The sequence below is a fragment of the Carassius auratus genome, unplaced genomic scaffold (genome assembly GCF_003368295.1).
Source record: "Carassius auratus strain Wakin unplaced genomic scaffold, ASM336829v1 scaf_tig00025095, whole genome shotgun sequence".
Classification (NCBI taxonomy): domain Eukaryota; kingdom Metazoa; phylum Chordata; class Actinopteri; order Cypriniformes; family Cyprinidae; genus Carassius; species Carassius auratus.
Genome location: NW_020525397.1, coordinates 712 through 20344, shown reverse-complemented (window position 1 = coordinate 20344; position 19633 = coordinate 712). Strand labels below are relative to the sequence as shown.

The 19633-nt window shown below is 37.2% G+C and overlaps 1 protein-coding gene across 1 annotated transcript in view; it reads right to left on the bottom strand.

Annotated features, from left to right (window-relative positions):
* Positions 1-19171, bottom strand: part of LOC113078284 (hemicentin-1-like) — a gene marked incomplete at its 5' end in the record, with an annotated part of 50676 nt that extends 31505 nt beyond the window's left edge. The window contains 21 exon segments of the mRNA XM_026250610.1: positions 142-238; positions 418-605; positions 721-834; positions 986-1213; positions 1293-1443; positions 1675-1817; positions 1899-2177; positions 3664-3821; positions 3902-4028; positions 4195-4342; positions 4827-4957; positions 5318-5515; positions 10693-10776; positions 11115-11360; positions 11988-12115; positions 15784-15943; positions 16020-16179; positions 17515-17627; positions 18618-18762; positions 18863-18990; positions 19076-19171. Coding sequence (XP_026106395.1) covers positions 142-238; positions 418-605; positions 721-834; positions 986-1213; positions 1293-1443; positions 1675-1817; positions 1899-2177; positions 3664-3821; positions 3902-4028; positions 4195-4342; positions 4827-4957; positions 5318-5515; positions 10693-10776; positions 11115-11360; positions 11988-12115; positions 15784-15943; positions 16020-16179; positions 17515-17627; positions 18618-18762; positions 18863-18990; positions 19076-19171 — 3222 coding nt within the window.
* Positions 19172-19633: the final 462 nt, after the last annotated feature.

The following is a 19633-nucleotide window of genomic DNA, read 5'->3' as shown; positions in this document are numbered from 1 at the left end:
AAATATTTTAGAGGAGAACATAACTATACATCATTAGTGAAATTTCCGTTTTTGAGGGAGTTTTTAATCATTTTGAAAAACACAATTCCCTGATGTTTCCTGGTTTTCCATGATTGTTGGACCCTGGTTGACTGCTCGTACCTTGAACAGACAAGCTGTAAAGTCTCTCGACAGCTCCAGCCTTATTCTCTGCCACACACTGATAACTGGCTGCATCTGACACTTGCACATTCAGTATCTACAGAGACACACAGAGGAGTTATATAAGGCAAGGCACTTCATTCTTTCTCTCAGATTATCAAAATCTTTCTATCAGCCTAGTAATATAAATCAATGCTAACCTACAAATCAAAGATAGTATGTTTAATTAGGAGAGAAATGGGTCAAAACTCTTGTTTCTGAGCTCATGACCATCACCTCCAACAGTTTCCCATCCTCTAATATCTGATGGTGAGGGCCGCTGTAGAGGGGCAGACCATCCTTCAGCCAAGATACAGATGGAGTGGGGTTTCCTGTGACATCACAGCGCAGTGATATAGTCGAGTTGACCACAGCATCCACGTCCTGCATGAACTCATCAGTCTGGCCATCAAGCAAAGGAGGAACTGCGTAAACAATGTAAAATGAGTCATGTTTATACAGATTAGTCATGCTCATTATTAAGTAAAGTATATTAATTTGAATGCCATAGAGATCTGCTTGTTGGATGTACTTCCTTACCCAACACCTCCAGGTCATAGTGCATTTTATCCTCTCCAGCTTCATTCACAGCCTGGCAGGTGTATTTCCCAGCATCCTCAAGCTGAATCCGTGGGATCTGCAGGACGTTCCCTCCTGAAGAGAAACACACACAAAAAAGAAATGTACTGTATATGTACTGTACTGCATATGCCAGTGTTTTATCTTTAAATTCAAAACTGATGGCATTGTTTGTTTTGAACTACTATAACTAAAGAGAATCAAAAGCACATTTCACACCACTCACCAGGTAACACAACTCCATCTGAGCTGGAAAGCTGCCTGCCTTGTCTGTACCAGCTGAGTCGAGGAGGAGGAATAGCATTGCTCTCGCAGGACAGACTGATGGAGTGTCCCAGTACCACCTCGCGTCGTTCAACCATCCCTTCAGTGCCGTCAGGATCCTCTTCATCTTCCCTCTCCCCCAGTGAGAAACCAGCAGCACCATTTATTACCCGGTGAAAGATCGGAGGAACTGAGGAGGTAGTTCAAGAAACAATCTTTAATATCTACACACATCAACTGAAGTTAATGTGTGTAGAATCTGCACTGACCCTGTATAATCAGGTGGAAGTCTCTCTTGTCCTCTCCAGCAGAATTGGTAACCACACATGTGTACTGGCCCTCGTGAGACAACATGGCATTCTCGATGAGGAGCATGTGACTGTTCACTCTCAGACCGGTGTGTGTATTCCCATTTAACAGCTGTGGAACAGAGTGAATAGAGAGGGTTTGAATATTAGTGTTTCATTCATTCCTCCTCAAAAGATGATTCAAAGAGCCAAGGAACTGGAGGAATAAAAATACACATTAACTGTGTTTAAAATGTAAGTGACTCAATATTATCTTCTTGTTTATTCATTAACAACTGCATAAAAAGCAATGTCTAGACATAACTATGGAAGAACCTGAGAGACATAAAACGGATATACAGACCTGTCCATCTTTAAACCATTGTGTGACAGGCTCTGGAAAGCCTTTGGCCAGGCATGACAAAGTCAATGTCCCATTAATTCTCACTTTCTCTTCTCTTCTGCCAAAGCTGAGAGTCGTAGAATCCCCCTCAATCTGTGGAGGTACTGAGGAAATGGCACAGTATTAATCTTAGCTAAAGGTTGTTTGTCTTTGTCAATGTAAATGTCTTTAGCTTGCATAGTTACCCATAATTCTTAGTGTGTGGTGTCTGTGCGCTGTTCCAGCTGGGTTAGTTGCTCGGCAGGTGTAAGCGCCTGCATCCTCACCACGGGCCGCAGCCACACGCAAAGACTGTCCACCCTGTGTGTACGTGAGCTGAGGGCTGGACACAATGGGCTGGTTGTCCTTTAGCCAGGTGATAGTGGGAAGTGGGATCCCCTCAACTTCACAGTGAAGGACAGCAGGGAAGCCCAGAACAACAGTCACCTTTGAGTTCTCATAAGCATCACGAATCGTGGGAGCAGCTGTGGAAAGACAGAGAAGAAAGATTGGAGAAGAACTGGATGAAAGTAAAGATGAAGAAAACCTGGGTGTTCAAAATTCTAAATGTCACTTTTAAGTAAATCAAATACGTACATACAGAACCAATGTAGTCGGTGTCTTGAATGCATAACTCTTATGAGTTTTTAGTGAATCAAAAACATACAGTAACTAGAAGAGTTTGATTCCCAAATTTGACCCTGGACCACAAAACCATAAGGGTCAATTTTTTTAAATTGAAATTTATACATCATATGAAAGCTGAATAAATAAGCTTTTCATTGATGTGTGGTTAGGAGGACAATATTTGACAGATATAACTATTTGAAAATCTGGAATTCAAGGGTTCAAAAACAAAATATTGAGAAAATTGCCTTAGCATTACATATTACTTATCAAAAATAAATTTTGCATATATTTACGGTGGAAAAATAACAAAATATCTTCATGGAGTATGATCTTTACCTGATTTTTTGCATAAAAGAAAAAATTATAATTTTGAACGATACAATGTATTTTTGGCTATTGCTACAAATATACCTGTGTTACTTATGACTGGTTTTGTGGTTCAGGCTCATGAATGAATGACTCTAATAATTTTGTTCATTTAGTAAATCAAAACCATAGAGCACAACCAGTATAGTTTGATTCTTGAACAAATGATTCTTTTGATTCAGTTATTATTAGTGAAACAAAACAATACAGCGCAAGCAGTGTAGTCTGATTCCCATATGAATCACATTTATAATTATTTTTCTTTTTTAATGTCAAACACATATGACTTAGAATATATTACATAATTTAGGAAACAGTAATATATGGTGTCTGTGAGAGACATGGTCGGTTCACTTAGTTTTGTCATGGCGAGGAAATAAATGAAATGAAATCGTTTGTAAATGAAAACACAACGCTCATTTACCATCACATCATGTCAAAAATTTATTGGCATGATTGTCAGATAAATGATAAATGAGCCTGTTGTGTTTTCATTTACAAATGAATCTAGGGGCTAAGCAAGTTTTTGATGGGGCTAATGCCGCCACTGGCACGTAATAAAGTCCTGTAGCCAAGGCATATGGTTAATTTAATATTTAATAATAAAACATTTTCTATAATAAATAATATAATATTTTCTTAATTCAAAATAAAATATTATAGTGAATACATCTCTGATAAACCCAGGTTGCTATGGTCATGCAGGTTTGTCAACATAACATCTCGAGGCCACAATATAAGTCTGTCGTTACCACATTAAAATGATCTCGTGGCCACAACATAATATGACGTTCCCATAAGTTAATATGACGTTCCTACAAATTAATATCTCATGGCCACAACATACAGTATTATCAAGTTCCCACAAATTATTATTTCGTGGCCACCACAACACTAAGTGAACCCACCATGTCCTCTTCCGGGCACCATAGTATTAGGAGCTGGATTTAGAATTCCTTGTGATTTCCACTGTACCTTGTACATTCAGCCTGAACTGCCGTGTCTGAGTCCCAGCATTGTTACTGGCCATACACTGATATAGGCCACGATCCCTCGGCTTGACAGTCTTGATCCTCAAAACCTGCCCCTTCTCCAGAAACTCCACATGAGGGTCTCCATTAGGGGATAAAATTCTGAGGAAGGTTGTGAAGAGCTCACATGAGCACAAAAGCTGGAAGACAGCAGCATGTAATTGTGTGTGTCATTGACTCACTCTCCATCATGACTCCATTCCACTATAGGCAGTGGGCGGCCACTGACTCTACACTGCATGTCCACTTCCTGCCCTGCCATGACAGTCATTTCCTGCACTCCTGAGGTACCTGAAATTACTGGTGGAGCTAAACGTACACACAGGACATATAAATATAAATGAGAAACTAAAGGAATTTGTATCAGATGTTACAAGCTAAATATAAAAACAAAGCCTAATATTTATCCTTTGTTCCATACACCTCAAGATTTTTAGTTTTTTTAAATGACACAGCTTTTGTGTCTATATTTCACCTTGTACTTCAATAATATACTCCCTCCTGGCTTCCCCAGCAGAGTTCTGGGCAGTGCAGGAAAAGTGGCCAGCGTGATCATGCTGAACACGGTAAATCTTTAAAAGTCTTTTTCCATTCTGCAGATACACCCCTGGAGTCTCCAATACCTAGAAGCACAAAGCGGGTAATTGATTTCCAAGAGTAGCAGCCAAGATTTGTGTGGAATTTCATGGCCACTAGGTGACACTATGTTACCATTATACTGGACGAGAGTCAAAATAAAATAAAATAAAATTTGTTTATTTTAATAATAATACATGGCTCTCTGGATTATTTGGCATTCTGCAAATATTTTTGTACAATGACAATTAAAATATATATTTGACCATTTTAATACATCATACTAGATTTGTGTCTTTCACATCACTATCAAAATTAATATTCCATGTTTTAAAAACATGGAATATAATAAAAAAATATATAACATAATAATAATTATATATATATAGATGACAAGCAGCTGTGTAATAATCTGGATAATGGATCAATTTTATGATGGGGGCCCTGATAACCCTGTTGGGTTTTATTTTTCGATAATGATAGCGTGACTATACATTATTTATCATATAACATGAGGAGATCTTAACCTACAGGCCTGTTGTCTTTAGACCAGGTAATGGTCGGGGGTGGGATACCGAAAGCATCACATCCCAGTGTGAGGGGCTGCTTCAGTGTGACCGTCAGATTCAAAGGCTGCCCATCTTCTTGGATCTCTGGTGGAACTAGATTTGTGAGAAAAAGAAATCATTCAGCATAATTCAATCCAGCACTAATCCTTGACAGTAATTTGATTGTATTTAATTAGGCATGTAATCAAGCAATGAAAATGTACTGTAAGTGCCTACTCTAAAACAACACAAACCAGAAACCCATTCCTATTAACCTCTATGTGAACTATACAGGGTAATTAAGAGTCACCAATACAAATTTGGAAATCTTGCACACATTTAACACATTATTGTTTCATAAATTGTAATCCAAAATTCAGTGATTATAACATTTTAAATGTTAGACCAAATAGAATTTAATTTCAAATGTATCGTAAAGCTATTAGCCATGTGGAAATGGTGCAAAAGTCTCACCATTGACCTTTAGCCTGGTCTTCCTCTCCACTGATCCTGCTTCATTAGTGGCCACACACTTAAAATCTCCACTGTGACTGGCCGAAGCGGAGCCAATCACCAGCGAGCCATTCTCAGCCAAAGACACACCGTGCTCCGATCGCTCCATATAGATCTCCAGGCCATTTTTGAACCATCGCACCCAAGGAGCAGGAGATCCTAGCCAGGGGATGAAGAACAGTATGTGTGAAAGAAGACATCGATCAGAAAAAGACATAATCACAATACCCTCTGCACAATGAACACGCGGCTCGCCAGAGCTTAAAAACAAAACCAGATATCCATCCACCTGAAAGCGAGGCAACATAGTGCAGAAACAAAGAGATGCCAGTAAATTTCTATCCTCAGAAGTGGATCAGTCGATGTCCTGTCAAACAGTGCTTCAAGGTGAAACACACCGAGTGAAGATGCCAGACACAGTATATCAGAAGAGAACGGATCAAGCGTAAGAACAGCAGATTTATAGCTCAAAGACAAAAGTCAAGAGACTTCAGGTCAGCAGTAAGGGGAGTAGTTCAAACACACCAATGAGGTCCTATATCAGCCTCCAAGACCCCTTTAACAGATGTGTGATGAACTTTACTAGGTTAGCTTTAAGTGACGGGGCAGGGGGTAACCTTGAACTTGTTTTACAGTCACCTCTTAAACCTCCTCAAAGGCCATCTGGGCAGGAATGATAGATACTGAGAAGTTATTTGTGTTTGGTTTCACCCAGAGCACTTTAGATGAAACTCTCCTGTGACATGCAGAGTCTATAGTGATGGAAGGAATATACTTTAATAAGGGTTTAAAAAATACAAGAAAAGAGGCCCAAAAGAAGTATTTGGACACATTTGGACATTCAGAACTATTAAGAATAGTTCATCCAAAAAAGAAAATCTGTTGTCATGGTCTCACCCGTCAAACTTTGGTTAATCTTCAAAACATAGAACAAATAAGACATTTTTAATGAAACCTCAGAGGTTTCTGAGGTTTTCTTCCACCGAAATTCCAGGTAACCAAAATGTGGAAGATCTAAAATGATCATAAGGGCATCATAAAAAGAATCTGTATGAATCACACGGTTTAATCCAAGTCTTGTGAAGAGAAACAATCATTTTTATCTGATCAAATTTATAAAACAGATGACCCCCCCCCCCCAACCCCTAACCCCTGTGGAGTTTCAAAAGTGTGTGACTTTTTTCTTCTGCGAAACATAAAAGACATTTTGAAGAATTTATCAGTTTTTCTATTCATACATTGAAAGTGTCCCTTGTTGTTTTGAACCCCATTTCAACCCTGGCCCACTGGAAAGCGTGCTGAAAAGAGTGCTAAAAGAGTGTTCAGATTTAACCGATACAGATGAATGTGAATCTATAAACATTTTAGCATTTGTTGTACATATTGCTGCAGTTGGGAAATGAAACACCCAGTCAGTAGCACTAAAAGATTATTGCTCTATCACATTTGAAAAAACTGCACCACCTACACAACCCCCCACACTGAACCTAACCAATCCGTATAACCAAACCAATTGTGAGATAAAAACCCATTGGCTGAAGCAACCATGATGTTTTAAGTTAGCTCTACAAGTTTTTAAATCTTTTATCCTGACGTGTGTTTCATAGGACCTTCACATCAGGTACAACTATACCAGGTGAGCTAACAAGCAAGTTTACTACATCAGAAAAGATGTTTACTGCCACTAGTGTTTATTTTAGCTGGAAACTGCAGTAGATTTTATGTACAGGCATGTTTATGGATTCTTTGCAAAAATGTTGGTAAATGCACCTTTTTCTAAGGAACCTGAACTGACAAAAAGCAACTGAAACATTCCTCGAAATATCTTCTGTTATGTTTCACAGAAATAGAGTGTGACAGAACATATCAAACCAGGTGTCATCTGCAAATGAATTATGTAGGAACTTTTCTCAGAAGTAACTTTGCTTGCAATGACTTGCAACCAAATGAGGCCAAATTCGCCCAGGTGTCTTATTAGAGTACCCACAGTTGAAGTTTGACACATTAACTATCCACTAATTTTTTTAACTACAAAGTATATAAATGCTGGTTGTCTTCACTTTCTTACAAACTTTTTAGTAAAGCATTTTATTTCAAATGTGTGTTTGTGCTAGCTTTAAAATAAATGTCACTTGGTGTAATAATTTATTACGGAATTCAAAGATATTCATACATTTTTAAGTGCATCTTAAGTGTCCAAATACTTTTAGGGGGCCGCTGTATACAATAAGTCAGCCACTTTTTTTAACAGGCCAATCAGAATTGGAGGGAAAAGAACTCCCAGAGCAGATGTCTACAGTCATAATGTTTGGATTGATTGTTTTTGTTACTTAAAGAATGGTGTGCAGCTGGTCCCGTTTACATTACAGGATAACATTAGGAGCAGTTTATTTGTCAAAAATCCCTTGAACAATACTTCAGATGATGCACGCTATAAAAAGAGTCTTGTGTGTGTTCCTTGGGTGGGGTCATGTCTTTAGTGCAAGCCAGATTAAATGGATCTATCTGAAAAGGACAGACTTCCTCACTCCTACTCCTTTTGGCACGTCTTCTTTATCTAACACACCTGTAGGATTGAGGAATTCTGCAATAAGAAAGCAGTGTGTGTTCTATGTAGAAGTTAACATTTTTAAATGTACAGTACGCGGCATTAACACCAACAAAATTATGATTGTTTGCAAAAAAACTAAAATTATGCAGTTGTTCTCAGCCGGTCTTAAGATGATTTGAGTTTGGTTATATTAATATAATCTTAATAAAAATACTAAAATAATAAAATTAAATAAACATAGAATTTAGTATATATATATATATATATATATATATATATATATATATATATATATATATATATATCGAGCTGCAAGTCAACAATACATATAAAACAGGAACAGTTATTTTAATCCTATTTTACAATATCGCTGTATCCTTTTACAGCCTTAGTGAACGTGGCTTGCCGACCCCAAACTTTTAGTGTAGAGTGAAATCATAACACAAAACCTCTAAATCAGCTGTAAAGGTTGTGTTTGAGTTAGCTCATTTCCTATGAAGTGGGATTATTAGGCATGTCACTTTATTTTAATAGACAACAACTTTCGCTGGAGCCTAATGATTACCGTCATCTGCCACCAAACATGCACGACAGCACAGCCGCTTACACTTATTCACTGTCATATCTGTATTAAGTACCTCTTATTAAGTGCTACACAGATGTCTGAATTCTCAGTCGCCATAACAACATTAGAGATACTACACAAACAGAAGAAAACAACTAGCAATTCAGCACAATTTGCACTTAATAGTAAGGATGACTCGACCATCTTTGCTTTGATTCAAGACAGACTGATAACCGCCTGTTAAAATGACCCATCAAACCATTTCTTTCCCTGTAATCTCGCTCTTAGACCTCCTCCTCTCCGCCTGCAACAGCCCCTAATTAGGATTCCTCTCCCAGTGGGCCATCGCATGCAGGAAAGCAGATGTGGCCCTCAGAGACAGAGGAGAAGAGTAGTGTTCCAGCTGCTGCGCACGCACACACATACACACACACATCATGTCATATCCGCGACACGCAGGGTTGCCATGGCAGGTTTCCATCAAAACAACACCTATTAGCTTACAGTGTGCACGGGAAGAGCTGGGTATGTATCAGTGTAGTGTGTTTCATAAACAGACACAGATTCACACTAAACACCTCTCACTTCTAACAAGTGAAGGCATAGAACTTCCTTTCCAGGTCTGTTTATGTGAAACGAGCTGTTAAACCTGCACAAAGTGTTCCCGAATTAAGATGTTGCCAGCAGCCAAAATGAGGCGACGGTGAGAAAAGAGACCATATGGTGAGAGAGAAAAAAAAAAAAAAACTACCAAAGACATCTTTCAGTACAGCTTTTATCACATCACTCTCTATTTATTATATTATGTAAGTGTATATGCCTTTACTTTCAACATTATATTTTTATTAATTGCTAAAATTATTTAGAAACACCACCTGTCAAAAGATTGAGGTCAGTAAGTTTTAAAGGAGACCTATTATGACCCCTTTTACATGATGTAATATAAGTCTCAGGTGTGCCCAGAATGTCTGTAAAGTTTCAGCTCAAAATACCCCACAGATCATTTATTATATTATTTTGAAAATACCTATTTTGAGTGGAAGTGGAAACATGCTGTTTCATGCATGTCTCTTTAAATGTAAATGAGCTGCTGCTCCCCGCCCCCTTTTCCAGAATAGGGCTTTGACTTTACAGCTCCTATCTCATGCTTCGTTCACGCCAAGTCAAAACTGTAATTCCGAGATGACAACACATGACATTTTACTCATGTCCTCGGACTCTGAGTTAGCGCCTAAGTAATAGCTGTACTGGTCTAAGCCATAACTCTCAGAACATTCCGAGCTCATAAGTCATAAATCCAAGTTCTGCAGCATGTGAGGGCTTTGGCGTTGATAGTGTTGCCATAGAAACAAATAATTAAGCTCCAAGTAGAGTGTCACATGTTGTCATCTTGGTATTATGGTGATTACGACATGGTGTGAACACAGCTTCAGATACACTGCTAAAAAACATCGGTTTGGTTTCGATGACCATGTCTATTGCATTCCCATAAACCATATTAATTTAAACTTCTGATATAGGGTTTTGGTACATGCATGTACCTGATTATAGCACTTAAACATGGAACAAGTTTTTCATATGTCACCTATTAAATGCTTATATTCAGCAGGGATGCATTTATTTGAATTTCTATTTACAATAAATGTTTAACCCATCCATATAGAAAATTAGACAGAGAGAGCCTACGAATAGCTTGTTATCGATAAACTCACTTAAATTTCAGAAATATTTTGCATGTATTATATGATACAGTACATTCTACAGCTCAGCCAAAAATTACAGAAATAAAATCTGACTTTACATAAATATATGTTGAATATTTCTGGAAATGGAGAGACAGTTAAACAACTTGTTTAAAATGTAATTTGGCTAAAAAATATCAACTTAGACCAATATAGATGTCCCTGTCGTTTTGGGGCCAGTTTACGCTGGCTCCATGCTGGTCTTGCTGAATGGGCACAGTCACACTGTTTAATAGCAAAACGTTTTTTTTTAAAAAGCTAGCAAAGTTGGTTAACAAAAGATGTTTTGGTTGTTGAACTAGTTTAAACCACCAACACACTAACACCTCATGTTTAAATTAGATTTAGTCTTTTAAAACATTTGTTTATCTTGCAAATGGGATTAAACCAAGCATTAATTAACCCATGGAAGTAGAGAAGAAAATACACCACAAATACAGTAATAGTGACAAGTGACAAGCTAAGCTAGTTTACCTACCTCTTGCAGGGCAAGGGATGAGCACTCTGCTGTTAGCCACAGTCTCAATAATGGTCTCTCCGTTTGTCTTAAAATAGGGGCCCTCTGTAACCACAAAGTAATTATACTAGAGTCAAGCCATTTGAAGAAGTAGTTACATTACAAAGTACTAACATCAAGTACAAGGTTAACATAAAAAGCCCAAAGCCAAAGCTCAACTCAAGGGTCAGAGTGTGAGCACAGGAACACAGGGATAAGTGATTTGAGACCATATCCATTGGTTTACAAACTCATATAAGTCATGTTTAGTCATCATTCAGATTGGCTGGGGATCATGATATATTGCCTGCCTTAAATGATTTGGTTACCAAAGAGTTTTCATGTGATGACAAATGTTTACAGTTGAACAATGTAATACTTGCAGTTTTGCTCAACAGACATACCTAAAATGTTCAGAACAATCTCGATGGTATCTTCTCCAGCACTATTCTTGGCTACACAACTATAGGTGCCGCTGTCCGAGTGCTGGACCGCCTGGATCTTCAGCATCCTATCACTGCCCACAAGAAGTCCTTTATGAAGCCAGCTGATCTGAGGGCTTGGCTCTCCTTGGACCACACATGGCAACACCACCGTCTGGCCAATCAGAGCCTTGAGAGATGGAGGTGCTGGCTGGATCCTTGGTTTAGCTGTTAGGATAAATCCGGTACAGAAAAGTCTGGTTTCTGTGTTGTCTGGTAGTTCATTTGGCACATGAAATTGAATTATAGAATTTTAAGAATGTAAATGACTACAAAGACCACACTATCATTTTTATGCACTAGCATCCAAAAGTTTGAGTTCAGTTTTTAAGATTTTTAATGCTTTTGAAAGATCTCATATTCACCAAGACTGTATTTACTTGATAAAAATACAGCAAAATGGTCAAATATGAACTGTTTAATAACAGTTTTCTATTTTAAAATATTTAAAAATGTAATTTATTCTTTGATGGCAAAGCAGAATTGCCTTCAGTGTCACTTAAGAAATCATTTGAATATACTGATTTGCTACTCAAAAAAACATTTCTTACAGTAATCAATCATGTAAAATAATGATGGCAATACTATCTGATACTATCACTGTATCATAGTTCTACCACAGCACTTTTTGTTTTTTTGTTATAAGATCAAATTCCATTGTCAAACCTCAAAAGAGAAGTTGTCATAGAAAGGATGGATAACTGTATGAACTATGAACACTCCTAAAATCTGTATTCTATTTCATGTATTTTAAGAGTTTTTCCACAGATAAATCCTGAAGTTATTGGATTGTACCTTGTACTTGCAAATTGTAGGTGAGTGAGACGTTGCCAGCTGGGTTAGCGGCAGAACAGGTGTAGAATTTACTGTCTATCAGCCTGACATCACTAATCTTCAGAGAACCAGACGGCAGAATGGTGAACCTGCGTAAGAAGAGGTCAAAGGTCAGATGCTGAAGTCTGAAAGAAGCATGTTATATAGTGTCTGCTAAAGAGTATGTGTGGTGTATACAGTATGAATGTGTGGTCTTGTGTATATGCATACAAGCTGGTTCCTAACTTTTGCAATTGAAACCAATTGAGAAAATCAGCTTGGTTTCATTTGGATCATAATCTTTTGAACATTTGCTTAGCAACTTTATTATGGCAACCCAAATACAAATACAACTAATAAATCTGAAAGGAAGCTACAAGCTTCTATATTCAACAAACCCCCTTTGGGACAAAGTACTCCACCTCCCACTTTTTTCTCACAAGTCTTGCACATGTGGACTAATGCTGAGATCACTAAATAGTGAGTCGCGGCCAAGATTCATACCCAACACTGACTTTACACAGATTGCACACAATTTCTAATGAATTAACAGAATTCTAAAAGTTTTGTTCTATAAGTCATATCTGAACAGCAAAAATGTGAACGTGAACTGTTATAATGAAGCATTTTATTTATGATAAAAACTTTTTGGATTTTTCTTTTAAATAATTTCTGATTCTATGCTAGGCTAAAATGCACTCTTCAAGAGAATATTTTGACTTTTTTCAAGGAATTATGTCTGTAAATGGCTGCTAACTTGAAAATGTACAGTGCATATTTCTGAAAGAGCATCAGTTTCAGAGTTAGTATTTCTTTGTTTGTTTTAAAGTATTATGGATACCAACTTGAAAGTTTACAGTGAATATTTCTGAAAAAGCATCAATTTGGAACTGACCATTTCTTTAATTCCTTGTGTCTGTGTGTGTGTGTGTGTGTGTGTGCACGTGCGTGTGTTTTCTTGAAACTTGAAAATGTACAATGAATATTTCTGAAACAGCATCAGTTTCAAGTCACTGGTGCTTTTGGCCTTTTTTTTTTTCTTTTCTTTTTTTTTTTTTACATAGCATTATTGTTCCCAGCTTGAACATTTAAAATTTAAGGGTTAGCTCACCCAAAACTGAATATTAAGCCATAAATTACTCACCCTGAAATAATCCTATGTGTACAGTATATGACTTTCTTCTTTCAGACGAATCCATTCAGAGTTATTTTCAAAATTTTAATTTATGGGTGAACTAACCCTTTAAGGCTGACAACTTTAAAAAAATTACAGTAAACATTCATGAAATGCGCAATAATTTTTACATTTCTCTGCCATATAACATACTGCCACCTTAATTTAGAGATTGGATTTGTTGAATACCTGTGTTCTGTATTGATTAATTGTACACTTTTAGGTATAGGTTCAAATTCACCAAACAAATTCCAACAAACAACAAATTCTAGTTGGATCAGTGTGTTGATCCTGTTGGGGCAGTTTGAACCAGCTTGAAACAACACTTGTGCAAGCTGGCAAAATTGAACTGTGGGTTATTAGTGTAATCAAGAGTGCTGGAATGGGCCAGAAAGAGAAAGAGAATGAGGCTAAAAAAGCAGTTCACAGTGAGATAAAGCTTCAGACTCACAAAGGTTAAAGCAAGCACTGGTGCCCCCAACATCCCTCCAGCCACCTGATTCTAGATTAAACACACTTTCCACTCACAATCTTCTTTCCTGTGTGGCAGATGTCTCTGGAGTGGAGTGTTATTCGCGTCAGACAGACTGAGACATCGACATGCTGTTTTATGAGACAGGAAGCTCCTGGAGACTCAAACATTATGCAGGCTACACTTCTTCCTTTGTGACTATCACTCAAAACACACACACACACACACACACACGTCTCATTCCTTGCTTTAGTAGGACTAGAGTGTCTCAACATTCCAATAATTCCGTTTTTACAGACAGACCACATTACCTAATCCTAAAGCTGTTATCCATAAACCCTTGCAATATCTATCTGCTGCATCCCTCTCTAACTAATGCCATCTACAGTACATGCTCAAGCACCTACATAAAAAAAACCCAGCACGCTTCTCTTTCTGATCCTAGCACCTCCAGCCCCAGTCCCATCATCTGTTTACTGAGCAAATACATCAACCTTGATGTAATGAACTTCACATCTGTTTTCCATTGAACCTCATGTGATTTTACACCTTGCATTTCTGTATGCAAGTCCACATGACCATAATGCCTGGGAAACTTTTCTGCAAAACATGCTTTTACAGGTTTATGGTATGATTTTTTGTTTTCTTTTAAAAAATACTCCAAAATGGGGCTTAAAATGAAGTGAATGAACTTAAAAGCAGTAATGTGAAACTTATTTTATAAAAGCACCTATTAAAACTTGTGTATTCTTTGAGCTGTAAATCTGTTTAAATCATCATTTTTTTTTTAAATAGTTGTTTTAGGGCTTATATTATGTTGTCAAGGTAATAAAGTTGTAAAATTGGATATAGCTTCACATAGAAAAGCTTAGTAGTCTTATGTTTTTTTTTCTCACTAAAATCATGTTAACATTAATATTGTTTGTCTTGTGGCTGTAATATTGAAACACTGAGAATTGTACTGAGTAATGTTTACAGACTGGCGTCATTCAATTCCATTACGAGTGACTCATGTAACCCAGTTTTTTGTAACCCAAATTATATCGATTGAGCTAAACCGATATTAAACCAGGATTTTTTTTTTTTTTTTAAAGATGGCAAAAATGTCAACTTTAGCCAGCATAAGAGAGTCTCATCTCCAGTTACTTTTACTATGTGACATCATTGTACTCCTGGGTAGTTTACAATCTGGCTTATGATAGATCACCACAATTGAAAACACACAGCTATATCCAACACTCTCAAAACATGAAATTATCGAGAAAAAAGATGCCTGCAGATGATGCTTTCACTTATGCCAAATAAATGCAAAGCATCAGTCCATCAGGATGAAATCTAATGTGTCTCCTTTATAACAGAGCACCGGTGGCTCTTGCTGAAACTGAGCTGGCTCTAGTTCTTGTCCAGGGGAGTTAGAATGAGGCAAGAGAAGTCAGCTGGGGTAAATTTTGACACAGCTGAAGCCTTTGATAGATGGTTACATCACCTCACGAGGGCCCATTCCTTCACAGCGAGAAAACCTCATCACTCATAAGGACATATTTTTGCCATTTATTATGTACGAAAAAAGAACTGTTCTAAAAGCAAAAACTTAAATACCACATCATTTTCGGCTTCATGGTTTGTGACACTGTCAAGAGTATGAGCACATTTGGTCTTTGACCTTAGGCTGTTTGGCAAGTTATGCTGAAAAAATATAAAAATAAACAGAAAACTGGGAAAACCTTTTACCAAAAGTATGTGCCAGAATTGGTTAACATGTCCTTTCACACAAATTGTGTACCTCAAGATTCTTTACAAACAATTTCAGTCAAATTCTGTCATTTGCACCTCATGTCCTTCCAAACCAGTATGATTTTTTCTTTCTTATATGGGGCATTTTTTACAGTCCTTAATATGGGTCAAATTTGACAGGTGGGCTTAGTTAGTCAAAGCTGTATTTTAAGAAGCCATTACTCCAGTCTTCAGTGTCACGTGATCCTTCAGAAACCATTCTAATATGCTGATTTGTTGCTTAAGAAACATGTAGTTATACTAGTGTATGAACGATAGTTAGGTTAGGTGTCTTTGTGAATTTATATAATCTATATGGTGCATGCGAGTACAACACAAGACGATTAATATTTTCCTACCAGGCTGTGACAGGAGGTATCGGTTGCCCATTTCTGCTCCAAGTCACCAGAGGTGTAGGACTTCCATGAACTTCACATGGTAGGATGACCTCTGATCCAACCTCAGCTGCCATTTTAACCACTGCTTGTGACCCGTCAGCACCAACAATTCTTGGTTTGCCTATTGAAATGAGAGACTCAGAAAACACTTCTACACTTAATTGTTTTATTAAATCATCCATCTATATCTCCCTCACTGTTAACACTCAGATGCATCTCTCTGCTGGTGTAGCCCACAGCACTGGTGGCGGTGCACACATAAACCCCTGCATCCTCCGCTGTGGGACTGGGGATGTACAGACCTCCATCAGCTGCCTTAAGAGGTGCAGACACAGGCCTGTTTGAGGGATCTCGACCCTGGGGAGAGAAGAAGTGCCTTTAAGTCCTCTTGGGAAAGTTTGAGCTGTGAAGCTAGGAAGCTCAAATCACTTCGGTTAGAACAGGATGGTAATACACATTTTCTAGATTTTTCAGATTTTTCACTCTACATCTGCAAAATGATGAATAAAGAATGTGCACTGGGTGTTTTGCAAATGTAAACATTACATCTTATTTTGCATCACAGAAGTAAGCAACCTTTTTCTAATTTCTACCACAAAATAAAAAAGGTAATTGCAATTTTTCTTTATTTCTCATCTTGTGGCAGAAACAAGCTTCCATAGATTTCAGTATGAAAAAAAAAAAAAGTTATAGTTCTAGCTTTTTAGCTCACAATTTAGACATTTTTTCTTGCAATTTCAAATTTACTCACTATTCTGGCTTTCTTCTCAGAATTGCCAGTTATAACCTGGTTATAATGTAATTGTGAGGTAACATCTTGCAATCTTGACTTTTTTTTCTCTCAAAAGAGTAAGAATAAATTCAGAACTGTAAGAAAAAAGTTGCAATTATCCCATTTTTAATTTAAAAGCTTCCATAGGAAGTGAATGAACCTGGTAGCTTTGCACATTAAAGTTACAAATGGCTGCACCTGCTCTCAAAAAAATAAGGTGGATATTCTACAGTAATTGTACAATACTCAAGTACACAATTCTATTTTACTCTAAATAACAAATATATATTCATGAATTTACTATTAAAACAGATGATGCACCTATTGGGTTTGACATGTTTTCATGTTTTCTCAGGGCTAAAAGAAAATTTAGAGTTTCCCAATCGCAATTAGGGCTTTGTGGCGACGTTCATGTGCATTCAACTTGTATATACAATTTTTCCGACGCGACTTGAATGCACCATTGGAATGCACATCCTGTCCGAAACCTCTGAAGCAGCTTCTCAGGTTACCAGGAATCAGGCATTCCTCATGCATATCCCCCAGCCCCTTTTTGCTCTGAAACAAGATGACTTTAGCAGACCTTCTTTCATGTGACCAGAATAGCAATTTACATGCCTCGAGTGAATACTGCGGACAATACACCCCCAATCTATCGTTTTGTGAAACAGCGGTGGAAAACTTAACCTCCCATAACAGGGGCAGGCGGACGGGAGCATGCATTCATTTGAAAGGCGATTGGGGAAAGCCATGCATCAACAATGAACATGCTGCATCAGCACTTCTCCTGCCTCCATTATGCTAAATTATTCCAGCTAAGTGTATAACAAGGTGCGATCTGTCACTATTTGTCACTGCTGGGATGGTAGCACAGCCAGAAGCAACATTACTGAATAAAGACCACAGTAAGAGTGATGTACCTTGGACCAGACAATGGTGGGTTTGGGGACCCCACTTGCTTCACAGGACAAGGAGATGGGTGTGCCCTCGTTGGCTGTGTAGTGCAGAGGACCAGCCTTGATATCAGGAGGGGCTGGAAAAGTAGGTCAGAATAGCAGCTGTTCACGAGGCCTTAACAACCAGCGGTTCACAATTAGAACTTCACGCCAAAGATACTTCACAAGGATTCCAGCTTAGCGCTTCTAAATATGAAACTCTCATATTAGCGTCTATTTTAACTTCATTAAGGACCAGATGGATTACTGTAATGCTGGATGTACTTCAAATAGATTTTCTTTGTACATATTTCCACTAATAATAAAAATAATCTTAAGATGAGATACGGGTTTGATGTAACAAATCATATGTTTTCAGAGAATACAGAAAATTTATTTTAAGCATAAATCTCAATAATTTCCCTTTTTCATTAGATTTTTATAAAAAAATACCTTTTTTTCTCTGAATAAAGAAAATCTCTGAAAACATTTGTATTTTTTAAAAGTAAATTTATCATGATATGTAGATAGATATGAGATTAATTTTGCTGATCATAAGTTGGTTAAGCCTTCATTTGTATTTTTATTAATTTATCATTTTTATTTTCTTTCTTTCTCTTTCTTTCTCTTTGTTTGTTTGTTTGTTTCTTTCTATATCAATGTGTGTCTGATTAACATCTTTATTATCATTTTAATATAATTAATAATTAACTGTATTTTATTTAATAATGTATTTTTCATATATGCAGTCATGACTTGATTGTAGATTGTAGCTGGAAACTCTTTTCTGACTTATGTAATAAGATTATAATTTTACCCGTTGCCATTAACGGTTCCCTTTTATGAAACATAAAATAAAGATTTTAAAAATCATATTCATTTAAGTTTCTAACTGTTAGGCAGTTAAACCATAAATGATGAGGGATTGTTTGAAACCAGTTGTACTTGTTCTTTTAATTTGGGTGTCTAAAAAAAACTTTCTTCCATCATCTCCTCATAACACTCTTGCTATCATCATGGTGATAAATCTAGCCATGAAAAATATGTAAATCAATTATACTCTATGATAACAGGCCCTGCCTACTAACCATGAACTTCCACTGTGACGGTTATATTGGCTGATCCTGCTACATTGATGGCAGTGCAAACATATATCCCAGCATCCCCTGCTCCAGCTCTATCTACATGCAGACTGCCGTCACTCCTTAGAAAGACTCTTCCACCAACACGCACCTAGACACAGAGTGATCACAATAAAAGAATAAGTGTAAACAATGTCTATTATCCCTGGATTTCAATTTCACACCTAGTAAGCGTCTCCCTCGTCACTCACTTGTTTTCCATTGTGCGTCCAGACTCTGTCAGGAAGAGGAATGCCAATCTAACAACATACAGGAAGGTTCAGAGGCTGACCGGTCATCACTGCGACAGCTGGTGCACCTTGAACTAATAATGGGGCTTCTGCAAACAGGACAGATAATTATTATGACAGTTTATGGTGATAATATTTGTCAGATTTGTTAAGGAGAACAATATATGTTCATACCCAAGCCAGTAACAGTGACTCTGGCATGAGCCTTGATGGATCCAAACTGGTTTTTGGCCTCACAAACATAAACACCTTCATCATCAACCCAAACACCTGGAGGGAACACAGGAACACTGATTAGAACATAAAGGACTCTTTTGTATTTTCCTTTCTTATAAACATGTAATTTCATACTTAACTCATTAACAAACCATTTCAGCTTAATTCTAGTTTGCTGTTAATAATGTGAATGGATGTGTGGTCATTAGATAGATCACATATGGATGTGTTTGTGCGTTTTTTTGTTTTGGTAACGGCTTTACTTCATTAATAAAGAGGTATCTTGACCTTTGCATCAAAGTCTGGATAAAAACAACATACAGAACATTCAGTCAGGAATGTGACTGGTTTAACGATACACACAAATAATAACCTACAATATTTTTCTAATGTCTCTTATTTTAGAGTCATATACTGTAGTAGTATAGATTAAGTAGCTTTTAATGTTTATTACTGCATTTTTTCATGTTTCTTATGTTTAGATTACTTTTGTCATCATCTCACACTCACTTAAAT